Below are 14,240 nucleotides of genomic sequence, written 5' to 3'. Positions count from 1 at the left end.
TAATAAAGTGATCGTTCCTCGGTCCTCCTGAAAAACGCACATGAAGCAGTTGAACCCAACACAGCACGTGTCAAACAGTCCTCCAGAGGGGGGCCTTCTCTCTCTGGGTGAGTCTGTCATAGAGAATGGCTTGGCCAGTTCTGCGAGTCCCTATCTGCTCTGACAGACCCGGTCCTGACCCAGGGCCAGGGAAGCCGCAGGATTTTGGGTGTGTGTGTGGGTGAGAGTGTATACAGAAACCGTCACACCCACACTCCACATACCATGACCGGGTGGAGCCATGTTGTCTGTATCTTAATCTTTTCATCATTTTCAGAAATACTATGCTTTGACAGTGCTGAGTCCCTAGGGATGCAGCCCAGAAATGCTCAGCTGACCTAATAGACACCTTTCCAATAACAGTTCCCCTTATCTGCCCCTCAGATCTGGGAATCCTGCCTTCTAACCACAGCCACGAATGATATTTATTTCCTTAGGGGAAGCAGGGGTCATGTCTAGCTCTGCCTGATTTCCAAGCGTGTATCCACAAGCCCATACCACCCACTCCTAGTACCTACCCTCTCTTGGCATTTTGCCACGTTGCACAACGTGGCCAGGGAATTAGGGTTCTAGTAAGTTATTAAAGTGCTACTTTCCAAAGACATCATAGAAAAAAAAAAAACACTCAGTATGGTCTTGAACAATGTTTAATCTCTGACGTTTGAGAAGACACTTCAGGATCTTGAAGGGCCTGAGGGTTGAGCCTTTGACAGTGACCGCAGATCCTGAGGGTGCCACGTTTGAGAGGCGGCACGCAGCGTGGAATGAGAAACTGGGGACCCCGCTCTGTTACTGCATGGCAGAGTGACCACAGATAAGTCCCTTGCCTTCCTCAACTGCGTGGGACAGGAGAGGCTCATCTCTAAGATTCCTCCTAGCTGTGATAGTCTGTGAATAACTCGCAGAGAATGTACTGGGTTGCCTTCCCATAGAAACGGAAAAAAAACTACGTGCGGTAGTCAGTAGCAGGGACAAAGGCCTCAGATAGCTCTTCGGTATTTCTAAAGAGTCAGGGCTTAGACTCCCATCTCTGCACTGGCCCAGCCCTGGAGTCAGTCCTGCGTGGGCTGAGGTAGGGAGCAGGAGATCAGGAACTGCAGAGTCAGGGACCACTACTGGGTTTATGCTTCCAAATTCGTCAAGCCCACAGACCAGGATCGTCCCTGGTAAGAAGCGTGCTGGGTGGTCACTTGTCCTGCCTTCTCAGGCCAACCAGAGCCCTCCCACTCCCAGTCCTCAGAGAGGTTTAGTAACAGGGATGTGCCCTGTCCTTGGGACTGGGGACAGTAAGAAGGGGGCAGTGAGGGGGACAGTGTCACTGGGGACAGTCAGTGACAAACCTGCTCCTCCAGGCCACTGTCCAGAAGTTCAGAAGCGAGAGAGGGATCCTGCAAGGTGAACCAGTCCCCTTCCATACTGGGATTCCGGCAGACCCACATTTCATAAGACCCTGCATTTGCCTAATGTCGCCGGAACAGCCATTGTCTCACCTGCCTTTTTTTCTCAGGCTTAGCCACCCGGTCCCCTCGGTTCTGGCTTGGCTGAACTCTCCCTGGGGTAAGATGATCTCCAACACAAGCAGTACTCTGAGCAATGACTCCTTGTGTCATATAAATAGCTTCAGTGATATATATATAGTTTACAGCACACACACACTCTGTCTTGTGGAAATCATCTTCGGGATGATTTGGGCAAGGATTGGCACAAGCATTGGCACAATCACTCTGAATATAAATGTACATGTGTGTCTAGAATCCCATCTCCCCCTGCCCTTTGCCTCAGAGAGAGGAGCGCACTGAAGGGAAGCCTGCTCGTGCCCAAGCTCCGAGCTGTTGTGGGGGAAAGGCTCCGAGCCTCCTCCTGTTTGGCAGGGGTGAGGCGGGGGCTGTGGGGTGGCCGGCGGCTACTCCTTCAACAGACCCAGCTTCTTCAGAGCTTCCCTTCTGTGCTCATTGGGGACGCCTTTTGGGGAGATTTTGACACTGACGTAGGGGGGTCGAGGCAGCTTGTCAGGGCTCTGTCCTCGGTAGGGCAGGTGCCTGCTGCTCTGCTCCTGCTCCTGCTCGGCCAGCTTGCCCACCTGGATGCCTGCAAAGTCCTTCCCCGTGCCCAGGGAGGCAGGGCGGGGCCGTGAGTTACGCAAGACATTAGGAGACATCTTGTCCAAGAAGGAGCCTTTGCCCAGAGAGGTGCTGGTTTGGGGTCTGGGGTCTTTCTCAGCCGAGAGGTAGCTGCTCAGCCCCACGCCCGAGCGCTCCAGAGTGTTGGACTTGAAGTTCATCTGTCTCAGGCCCGGGATGTCGCTCTCCTGGAGGGTCAGCCCTGAGTCTGACTTTGGCTGAGTCAGGGGCTTACTTAACCCCGGGGCCTTAGGGATAGGAATTGGCACGGATTTGGCCGCTGGAACCTTCCCTGGAGTGGGTTCCTGGGCTCGAATCCAACCTCTGCCTGGAGGAGACCCCTGAGCTGGAGTGGGACTCGGAGCCTTCCCTGGGGTGGTTCCCTGCGGCGGAGCTGGGGCTGGAGCCTTTCCTCCAGCAGGTGCGGCGGCTCTGCCCTGAGCTGGAACCGCAGGCCGAACTGGTGCTGGAGTTGGAAGGGGGGCCTGGAGCCAGGTGGAGCTGGTGCGTTTACCTAAGTGGGGGCTGGGCTCGTCCTGGTCTTGGGGTAGCCCCAGCTTCTCAAGTGCTTCTCGGCGTGCCTTCTTCTGCTCCTGCAGTGAGGACGGGGCCAGGCCAGGGTCTCCAGGTCCGGCCTCGGCGTGGCGGGCCAGCCAGTTCTGGGGCTCGCTGTGGAAACTGCTGCGACTGCTTTTCAGAACGATATTGGGGGGCAGTTTCCGGGGCTTAGAGGCTGTGAGGGGGGCCAGGTGGGCACCGGGGTCTCCCCCTGATGGGACAGGAGCATCTTCAGCTCTCATATTCTGAGACGAGGTGGAGGTGGCTGAAGGCGGCCTAGACTGTCCTGGGCCGCCTGTTGAGCCTTCCTCCTTGGCTTTTTGGGACATGGCCTCTGAGAAAGTCTCCTTGCTCTCCTGGGGGCTGACTGACGTGTGGGTCTGCTGCCGGGGCTCTGTGGGCAGGCGGCCTCGCTCCTGCGGCTCGGGCGGGGTGTCCCGGAAAGCCTCTGGTGGAGGGATGGGCACTGTGTCCAGGGCTGGGGCAGGTGGCTGGGGGCTGGCCAGAGCCTGGCTGGGCTCACTGCTTTGGCTGACCTGCTCTGTCTCAGGCTCCGGGACAAGGCCTTCCACTTCCCCCGGGCTGTGGCTATGAGTCTGAGTGGTGCTTTTCCTGAGGTTCTGGTTGATGCTGATGTGGATATTTCTGGGAAGGCTATAGGACCCAGACTTGAGGCCCAGGTCTTGGAGCTCAGGAAGATGGGTTGAGCTGGGCTGAGTCCCTCTCCTTGGCTCTGGTTCTTGCTGAACGATCTTCTCCCCTGGATACCCTGCAAGGGGGCAGGAGAAGAGGCAAAGAAGCACGGACAGAGGTGAGAACCCTGTTGCCCCCTGAAACACAAATGCTTCCTGAACTCTGATCTCCACTTAGCAATGGGTTTTGTTTTTTGTTGGTTCTCTGCTCTTAAAGGGGCCGCACTGTTGCCTGGATATCATTTAGACCAACAGATGGACACCAGTGGATTCCCTACAACCACGAATTCGTTTCTCATGGTGGTTGAAGAAAGAGCAGCCTCACGTAACTCCATGCCCTTGCCTCGAGCTCTTCCTAACTGTCTACAGAGAGAACAGGGTTAGAAAGGGCGTCAGGACAGCCCCTCCAACTATCCTGGGGCTCCCGGCTCACTGAGTCCAGGGGAAGCACTGAACACCAATGGCAGTAACAGCCGATGTGGTTTGTCCAGACCCCTGCCTTCCTCCACCTTCAGTTTCTTTCTTTTTTTTTCTTCTTTTTTTTTTTTCAGATTTTATTTATTTATTTGATTAGGGGAGGGGCTGGGGAGAGGACATGTGCCGGGGAAGCGGCAGAGGGAGAGGGAGAAGTGGACTCCCCACTGAGCAGGGAGCCCTACGTAGGGTTCCATCCCAGGACCCTGGGATCATGACCTGAGCCGAAGGCAGATGCTTAACTCACTGAGCCACCCACGTGCCCCCACCTTCAATTTCTATAAGCACCTGAATGATTCTGTGACACCACAGCCGCCCCATACCAGAGAGTGACATGGGCTCTTTCCTTCCAGCAAGCTAGGCAAGTGTATCATGCGCCCTGGGCCAGGGAATCAGTCTCAGGAGGCAGAGAAGTCCTTGCCCCCACTTCCTGTTCTATCTCCCCAGAGGGTCTAACACGTCGTCAATCGGTATTTGCTAAATGCATGAACATGCGGTTGTGGTCCCAATACCAGTGGGGCTGTCCTCAGGAGTAAAGTGCCCCCCTCATTCTGAGACAATCATGGCCACACTTGCGTGCCATCCTGTCCCCCCTTCTACGGAGCCTCAATACCACTGGCTTTCCACATTCTTGCACAAGAGCCTTGAGGTACCACCCATTGAAGTTAAGGGAGCGCTTCCCTCTTATCTCTTGCAACCTGATCCTCCTGGGTCATCCTGATTAGGTCTCCTGGCTAGCTCAGTGTCCCCAGAGCCACCACCCGCCCCTCCCGGAATCCCTCCCCCACCTCTGTGGTCCTGTCTCTTTAGAATTTCTCTGTGAGAGAATGGGAGCTGGCCAAACCCTTTTCCCTCCCAGGCCTCTGACATTTCACAGAAAGACAGGCAGCTGGCTTGTCCTCAGTCCCTCCTCCTCTCCAGGGCAAGACCTTAATTCCAGCCAGGAGAGTGGAAAGGAGCTGCTGTTATCCTTCTGCCCGTGACCCTTAGAGCAGAGGGCAAATAAGGTGCAAAGCAGCCGTAAAGATGTACTGGTTTTCTGGATTTGTGAAAGGTGTCACCCCAGAAGGTCTCTCTTACCCTGGGGAGCAGGCTGGGTTATGGGCAGAGCTCGGGGGCCTTGGGGAGCTGTGTCTTGCTCAGACTCGTCAGTAGACAGTCCGCTGTCAGCCTCAGTGTCCAGTGAGCCGATGGTCTCCTCCAGGAAGAGCAGACACTCTTTCTCTTCAGCGGACAGGAAGTCGTAGCTGCTGTCACTCTGGAATGAGGCGTGGAGAACAGAGAGGGAGAGGGAACTGTGAGAGGCAGCTCCACAGAAACTGGTGGGGCTGAGAACACCCTGCGTCCTGAAGGAATGCTGAAGAGCTGGAAACCTTTCTGAGAGGCTTCTCCGCAAACCTGTGGGCATTGCTTCCTGAAACTGCAGGCACGGACCAGGCAGAGGCTGCCGAGCTGTTGGCCCGCGAGTTCCCAGTGCTAGGCAGCCAGATGGCAACTGACCTTTTTTGCCCAGTCCTGCGTGGAAGGCTTAGAGGCACCGATCCCAGGTTCTAATTCCAATTCCTCTGTGTGAACTATGTCAAGCATTTCACTTTCTATGTTTCCGATTTAGCTCTAAATTATATGGACAACATAATGATTTGACCTTAAACTTGATGGTATCGTTTTTAACTTTCCAAAGGACTTTTGCATTACTCCATCTGGTATGTCAAGGACAGCAGGAGGACAAACAAGAAACTGCAGCCAACCACTGGCTGTCAGGCCAATGGGAACAGTGGTAGGACTAGCCACAGATACATTTACTAAATAATTTACTCTTGACTTTGAAATGCATTCCATACAGGATTTTTTTTTTCCTTTGTGTATTTACTTTCTTGATGGCATTTGGCTCTGGCTAACAGTCGAGTAAGTGTGCATTTCTTAAGCAAATATTAACTTGAAGCGGGGAGGGTAGAGAAACTGGATGGGTATGGGAGGAGGAGAAAGCAACTTAGTGTGAAATATCAAGAAGCTATTAAAGTAAATAATTGTCGTGATGAAAAAGCACATAGGGGTATTTGGAAATAAGTGTTATGGCCATTTTAAATGGTTATTGCTTATGTTCTACAAGGCTGGCAAGATCCAAAGAAGAGTCGCTCTATGAAGTTGAAGGTTGAAGGGAAAACCAGAAGGGAAATGGAAATGTGAGAAATTTGGCCTGAGTCTCTGAGTTCCTGGCATGTATCTCAAATCTCTTCCTAATATTTGAGATACTTCAGAGTTATATATTTCCAGACCCAGTCAGATGGCCAGGGAAGATTTCGAGACAGCCCTAAATACATCCTGGGAGATGGTCGTTGGAACACTACCAGTTCCCAGGGCTCCTTAAAGAACCATTGTCAGTTGGCAAAAGCGAGGCTTACATATCAAAGGAAGCCCCAGGTATAGCCTTTGGAAGCCCTGAAGTCAATTCCAAGGGTTCCCTGAACAAAATCTTCTTCATTGCCCTTTTCTTCCTAAAATAGCCTTGCCAAAGATTAGCCAACTCTGAATTTCTCCTTTGTGGATGAAGCACTTTGAAAACCTATAATCCTTGCCACATTCTATGTCCGGTCGTATGGAACTGCCCATACTGGCCTCAGCCTTACAGAAACAGAAAGAGGTCTCTGGGGACTTCTCAGGTCAAAAAGAAATGATATACAGACTGTCTGCACTTTGGATTGCGCGCGCGCGCGCGCGCGTGTGTGTGTGTGTGCTGCTTTCTCTATTCGATTTTTACATACCCAAACTCACAGACTATATTAAACATCCTTGACATTTGGGAGAGATCCTTATAATCCTTAAATTTCCAAGTACCTCTACAGGATATAAAGCAATAGGGCATAAATTCTCAAGGTTACTATGTATGTGATGAACACCAAGAACCAAAGAATGCCTACGTTCGGACATACGGCGGACTTGGCTCTTTCACACCAGCCTTAGAGCAACTGAGATTTAAATTCATTCTCAGAAGAATTACAGAGTACTACATGCCACTCTCTGTTAAACATGATGACTTTGGAAGATTCGGAATCTCTGCTCATGGAGATAGGCTATTTCTTCTCCACACAGAGGCACGTGCTAAGTGCTGTCTGTGCCTGTCCTGTACTCTTCCAGAGGACCCTATGAATTCGCGGTTTACATTATCCCCACCCTATAACTGAGGAGACTCAAGTTTACAGAAATTAAGTAATTTGCCCAAGGCCATTTGGCTTATAGGTGGAGAATTCAGACCTGCTCGGCTCCAGAACCCAGGCTCCTAATTACTCTGTTCTCTTTGATCTTCACAAAAAGAATACGGCTTGCTTGCTGCAGGAGACTTGGGGAACACCAGTGCTCTGGGACCTACCATCCATCCTTTCCACCTGGACCTCTGATCATGGGCCCTTGCTCACACCTCAACTTAGCCCCCAATGAATAAAACCTGGGAGCAAGTCTCATCTGCCCTCCTGCTCTCTGGGGGCGGTCCCACTCTATTCTCTAGAAAACCGGACTGACTCAGACACACAAATGCTCACGGGGGTGATTCACGCCCTGATGATGAGGAAGATGAAAGCTGAGGAGCAGTGAGGCTGGCGGGCGGTGGGCAGGGCAGGGCAGGGCAGGGCAAGGGTGGGGCGGGCGGGGCAGGCGTGCAGAGAGCCGGCGGGCGGCAGGACTGAGGGTACTGGCAGGACTGAGGTACGTACAGATCCAGAGCGGGTGGACGTGGTGCTCATGATGCTGTCACGGCTGCCGACGCGGGTCACGGGTTCTGAGCCAGGCCCCGCCAGCCACAGCTCGCTCTGGGGCATCGCCTGAAGCAAGGTGCGGGGGGCGGTGAAAGGGGCTCCCAGAGGGGAAGCGAAGGGAAGTGAAGAATGTCCCAAGCTGGCCTGAAAAGACAAGAATCAAAGCCACGTGTGAGCCGAGCTGAGGCTCTCCGGCAAGGCTCTGCCCAGGCCCTGGAGCAGCGTGGCGGCGGGGACGCCCAGCAAGCAGAGCGCTGGAAGAGGCCGTGCACAGGGGTCCCCCAAACCTCCCAGCCTGCGTGGAAGGACACAGAACCCGGCTCGCACGCATGCAGAAGGGCGGCGTTAGCGGAGGTGGGGTGGGGAGGGCGGGGTGGCAGGCAGGAGTAGTCTGGTCGGAGAGAAAATTCCATCCCTTCTCCTAGTGGCCTTCTTTCTCTCAATCTGGAGGCTTAACCTACATCTCCATGACTACAAACAATACAGAGTAAGGGGCCCATAGCATGGGTTCTGGAGGTAGTCAGGTCTGGATTCAAATCCCACTTCCACCATGGCCAGTTATGGGACTCGAGGCCAAGTACTCTTCTACCCCGTTTTTCCCATTAAATTGGGCGAATGTAGGGTTAATGAGAACAGCACAGCTTAGTTGGTAGTAAATGCTCATTTAATGAATAAGATAAGATCTGCTACTGTTCTTATAATAAGAGAAAGACAAGATCCACCTAGGATCAAAATGAATTGAAGTCAGGCAAGAGTTTAGAGAAGAGGGGTTTGGGTTAAGTGGGAGAGAAGGAACAGGGTCCTCAATTGTACCAACCACACAGGGTTGTCAGAAACATGTACAATAGGCCCCACATAAAACACATTGTGCAGTAGGAGTTAGCTGTCATCCAAGCCAACACCATCAACATCAGCCCCCACTCCCACCCCAACCACGGCCACCATCAATCACCTCCCTAGTCTGGGGGGCACACACATGACCCCAGAGGCTGATACAAAGCCAGTTTCCCTCTTGCGTGCCACCCCTCTGATGTTGTGCTAATTTCCAGTGAGGTTCCCTAACCTTTGTCAAATGAACAAGAGAAATGGCCTACACAGCTTCCTCCTGACTCCAGCTCGCAGGGGCAAATAAGTTTCCAGTTCACTGTACCAACAGTAATAGCAAAGGAAGGCAGTGGCATCTTCCTTCTGAAAATCTCAAGGTCTGGAAAGGTCCCAGGTGACTCTCTTATGTTAAAATGAAATCCTGGAAGAACTAAGTTTAAAAGACGGTTGCAAGGTCAAGTCGAGAATATGCGAAGAGCTGGAATTGAAATCCAGTTTGTCTGGTTCTGACTCCATATTTTTCCATGACACCATGCTGTATTTTCAACTACCTTTCCTAACCTCCCAATAGTAGGTAAAATGTCCTAGCAGTAACGTGTTCTGTTTGAGATCTTGGGACCTGGGGTTTGGGTCCCGGGGAGGCTGTCCCTTCAGCTTCTTCCAACAGTTGCTTCCAGTGCCAAGTCAGGTTTGGGCTGTGCTGGGTGAGTCCGCCTGCCAGCCATGTAGAGCCCATAAGCACGTGGCCTCATGGTGCTCCTCTCCTGCTCTGGAGGAGGCCGGCAAGTGGGGCAGGTAGGGAGGAGCAGGACAATGGGGAAAGAAGAGGAAAATATCCCAGTGAGCCAGATGCATGGAGTTCATAAATGTCCAGACCCTCTCAGGAGTTAGAGACAGGACCAGAGAGGACAGAGACAGCAAAGAAGCACAGTGACAAATCAACATTGGGTAAGGCAGTCCTTCAGTTTACTCATGAGGTTACTTTCCCAACCTCAGAACTCCAAAGAAACAGAAACGTGAGGAATCATGTGGATGGAGGGCAGTCACCTCAGCTATCCACTCCATTCCTGACTGTCTAGATCCAGAAGGTACCCATTCTTAACATTCTGTAGGGCTGAGGTCCTTACAGCCAAAGAGGTCCATTGCTCATAAGCCTAGGCACACAGAAGGCACTCAAAAAATGCTGGACATGGGGCTCCTGGGTGGCTCAGTGGGTTAAAGCCTCTGCCTTCGGCTCAGGTCATGATCCCAGGGTCCTGGGATAGAGCCCCGCATCGGGCTCTCTGCTCAGTGGGGAGCCTGCTTCCTCCTCTCTGCCTACTTGTGATCTCTGCCTGTCAAATAAATAAATAAAATCTTTAAAAAAAAATGCTGGACAAATGACTATTGAGTTAAGCTGTTGGAAGGCCTCCTTTTTCTTTTTTTCTTTCTTTATTTCTTTTTTTTTTTTTTTTTACTTTTACCTTATTACTATAAAGTCTTTCCTATGTATTATATTTCCCTGAGGATATATGGCTCAATGGAACTGAGCCAATGCTTCAGTTAAACTAACATTTATGAGCACCTAAGAGGCATGGAACAAGCCAAAATAATAAGGCAAGGGCATTGTTTCCAAGATGTCAGTGTAAATCCAAGGGTATAGTTTTTCGCTCTAGTTCTCTTAAAAAGTTTCTGTACAATTGTAACTGCTGATTATTAATACTGTACTTAATACAGTAATTATTGATGCTGTACTAATCACTGTAGTTAATATCATATTCTCTGTGAATGGGTGACCAGATGGTGCCTCTTCCTTTCAGAAACAGTTCCTACCCTTGTTCTTCTAAGTACTCTTCGGACTGTACGGTAGCTTGCTAGCTTCTCCTTCCTCCTGGGGCAACCTGTCACACTCACAATTTCGGGACTAAGTAGTGGGAAGTAACTCAAGCAGCTGGAAGAGAGAGAAACAGCATGAACAGCACTGCTTCAGAAACAACACAGCCCGGTACAGCTTACAAAGTGCTTTCAGACATGCTGCTGAGACCTTCAGAAGAGCCTGATAATCGAGGCAAGATGTGATACTTTCTTCTTTGACAGATGAGAAATCCGGAGTTCTTTCCACTTCCCCTTCCACAGGGAAGCAGGGGATGACCTCTCATGGCCTAGGGAGGACGCCTCTGGGTCCAGCCCTTCCTGGGACTCGAGAGAGCCATGTACCTAAAGAGGGGGGTCATCAGCCACCCCTGACTAAACACTAAAAGCCCGAAGATCACCCTTCTCTTTCTACTTCACACCTTAAACCCTTGAAATCATCTGATTCTGCTTTATGCTTCCAGGCCAGCTGTATGTCCCCACAGTAGATGTTTCCAGAGTAAACAAATGACAACAAATGTCACTGAAGATTGTGTCATTGGGCACTGGGGCCCCTGCAGAGCTGAATCTGAACCTCAACCCAGGCCAAATGCGCCCTAAGGTGCTTGCGTCTTATCTCCAGGCCTCATTTTCTGATCCAAAGAGCCAGAACCCTAAGAGTCTCCTCTCTTCACCCCACCCACCCTTGCACTCTCCCTCGCCACTGTGGCCAGACCTGGATGCTGCATTTCCTTCCAGCAACTTTACAACCTTGAAACCTGGGGACTGTCTCAGGGCAGCCATCGAAACTTGAGGTATTCCTACCTGATAAGAAGTCTGAGAAACAAGAAAAACACTCAAGGTGAGAGTTTGATATCTTTTAACCCTTGACCTCTTTGGGGGATTGGAGGGGAGGAGAAAAACGGGTTATGAAATAGGCACAGCCTATAGCCAGGGCCATCCGTGCCAAAGCACATTAAACATTAACTACACTGCTGAAACCAGCCAAGTCTTGGAGGAGAGTAAATAGAGAGCATGTGGGGTTCTGGCATGGGTGGGGGGTGGCGGTGGGGGGCTCCGCCCCATTCCTCTTTGGCTTTACTGTACCTTCTAAACAGGCCCAAGGCCCTCTTGTCACCCTCCTTCTGTGAGCCCACCCCTCCCCCCCATATCTCTCAAGAGCTCAACTTCTCCCCACTAGTCAAAGAGTTGTCCTATTCCTCTCAGACCATGTGCTTGCTGACTATCCAGATATATACCTCCGGCTGGGGAACATCCGAAGAAAACTGCCAGGAGGACTACAAGCTGCACTGCATGTATATGCTTCTCCATGAGCACATGGCCAACTTTCTGAGTGTGTTTAGTCAAAGTTATAATCTTCTATTGCACAGGTGGGTTTGAGGCAAAGGCTCAGTGGACCTATCTTCTGCACAGAAGAGCTTTGCTAACACTCCAGATTATCTTATCGCTGACAAGTTCACCGTCAATGGCAGCCTTCACTCAGTGAGTTTGGTGGGCTGGTTCTGTGGTTTGGGCTCAACTCAAACCAAAAGCTCCAGCTGCTAGGACTAGGAAACCCGGCACACTGGCTCAGGGCTGGCCGGTGCCAGGCCCCAGGGGTCTTCCCACTTCGCTCTTTCCTGCAGCAGGAGGAAAAGAGGCGCAGTTAGGGACCGGAATGTTAAACTCCTCCCTGCCCAAGGTGGATTGTAGAGAGCGGACTTGCTACTCTGAATTGACTTCGACATCCGGTTTCCTTGTGCCAATAACCTGCCACGCATGCTGTCGGTGGGGACCCCCGGAAGAAAACAAAGCCAAGCCACCACGGCAGTGTGGTTCTCCTCTCCGTGGACTCTGCCACCCTACTTTGGCCCGAGCCCCACTGAGAACGCCTACCAGTTTCAAGGACTACCGTGAAATATTAATGTTGGTGGGCTCCTGGCCCAGCCCAGCCAGTGGCTTCTGGTTTGCCAGTCTCTATGTCTAACAGCAGGCAGAGTCAGAACATTAACTGAGTTGAATCTAAATAAACTCAGCTTTGCACCTAGATTATCCGTGGGTTTTCCAGAGATGAACTGGTAGTCTGAGGTGGGGTTTTCTGAGCCTCACATAGCCTTACAAACAGCCTTACACGCTTGTCCGAAGAGAGCTCCATTGTCACGGTACCATTACTGAACACACACATCCACTGCACCCTTTATTTAAATAAAAATAGACATTGAGTCGATAAAGCCAGGGGAAAATGTCCTGTTAGAAATGGAATGGAGAAACTAAGTCACTTTTCTCCCCTGGGAGAGCCCCCAGTTTGACTCCCTGCACTCTATTCTTTTCCAAGAATCACGACTCAATTTCAATTGCTCAGAGATGGAAATTTCCAAAACAAGCCTATTGTATTTTCGTGTTGACTGCGAAATGTGCTTATCCAACTGAAATAGGCAGATGAAAAAAAATATGCATCCCAGCCCTGGTCTCCACAAAATCATTCCAGTCTTAAGAAGCTATCAGCCTGCTCTGATCCCAGACTCGACGTACAGAGTTGAGGAACAGAGAGGAAAGCCCCCTGGCTGGGGTGCACAGGGCTCCCCACAACCCTGTGGCTCTCATTTCCCACGAAGCACCCCTTCCTGCTGAAGCATGAGCAATAGTTGGTTAGTGATTAACTCACCTTCACTGGATGAGGGGCTGAAGAGAGGAAAGAAATACCCTTTTATTTCAAAGGGCAGAGACGGGAGACACAGACTGCTTCCCCTGCCTTCCTCTGTTTTCTTCTTTTGACCTCCTCCAGACTTACCTGGACAGGTAAATGCTTCATCTGGGCTGCCCCACCCCACCCTGCCACTGACTCACAGCCAATCCCGGCCTTCCCTCCCTACTTCTCATTCCAGCTGTTTCTGCGGGGAGGGCGGGGGAGGGGAATGGGCAGGGCGGGGCTGCCCTCGCGGAGCCAATCATCTCTTGCCCTCCCCTTCCTCCGTTAGAGCCAATTAAAAAAAGAAAAAGAAAAAGAAAAAGGAAAGCTGGAAGGTGAAGACACACTTTTGGGTTTAGACTGGAAGACGAGAGTTGGCAGGGAAGGAGTAGGAAAAAGATATTATTTTTTAAATTTTCAATATAAAGAAACACAGACAGGCAGTGTGCTTTTTCTTTGTGTCTGTTTGAAACTCGATTCTCTACCTAGAGCGGCTTTCCTTTACTTGGAGGTTCAGGGGTCTCCTGAATTCTCCGAGTTAAAATCTGCTGTGGCCGGTTTAGCTTTTCTGGCTGTTCAGAAGCACTTTCACCGTCAAGCCTTTTCCTATCAGCTCTTACGACTGGCACCTCCACTCAGGACTGCTAGAAAAGGTGTCTGAGCTCGCTGGAGCTGAGACACCCTTGCGCCACTGCTTGGCAATGGGGGGCATGAAACCATTTTCTCCCCCCAAGAGGCCCCTGTGCTGATGAGAAAGTGACTGGACAGTCTCGGGGGAGGGAACATGGATGCTGTCATTTGGGTCTCTGGTCTCTTTTAGCTGTTCCTAGAAGGTAGCAATGAATATGAAGACATAAAAACAAAATAAAGTACCAACTGTGTAGCAACCTTTCTCTTTCCATAGGCAGACTCTTTGCATCTGTTGTTAAAACTACCAGAAGAGAATAGGGAGAAGGGAGTAGGTGGAAGAAATCACTGCTTTCAGGAAAAAAACCTCCGTCCAGGTATGGAGGCCACTTTTATCTAGAAGGCCACTTTTAGAACTAGGGACATAGGACTTTTGCCTGGAAGCTGTTTTTTCCTGGATAGAGGCTATCCTTGATACCAAAAGGGCAGGAAGAAAAGTAAAAATCAAATCAGATAATAATCACCAACATTTATTGAGCTCTTGCTATGTACCAAGTATTATGCTGTGCTAAGCATTTTCATGCATCATTTCACTTAATCTTCAAAAGGCAGGCACAGTAATACACAAATTTTATGG

General features: G+C 50.9%; 1 protein-coding gene across 1 annotated transcript; it reads right to left on the bottom strand.

Annotated features, from left to right (window-relative positions):
• Window positions 1-668: 668 nt before the first annotated feature.
• C10H1orf116 (chromosome 10 C1orf116 homolog) lies at window positions 669-13,123 on the bottom strand. The gene is made up of 4 exons (XM_059413025.1): window positions 12,953-13,123; window positions 7,591-7,776; window positions 4,964-5,141; window positions 669-3,486 (listed from the first exon to the last, which is right to left on the bottom strand). The coding sequence occupies exons 2-4, from the start codon at window positions 7,693-7,695 to the stop codon at window positions 1,943-1,945; spliced, it is 1,827 nt and encodes a 608-aa protein (XP_059269008.1). The 5' UTR covers window positions 7,696-7,776; window positions 12,953-13,123; the 3' UTR covers window positions 669-1,942.
• Window positions 13,124-14,240: the final 1,117 nt, after the last annotated feature.

Source organism: Mustela nigripes, chromosome 10 (genome assembly GCF_022355385.1).
Source record: "Mustela nigripes isolate SB6536 chromosome 10, MUSNIG.SB6536, whole genome shotgun sequence".
In the NCBI taxonomy this organism is placed as follows: domain Eukaryota; kingdom Metazoa; phylum Chordata; class Mammalia; order Carnivora; family Mustelidae; genus Mustela; species Mustela nigripes.
The sequence above is the reverse complement of the archived record's forward strand: the minus strand, read 5'-3'. Positions and strand labels throughout refer to the sequence as shown.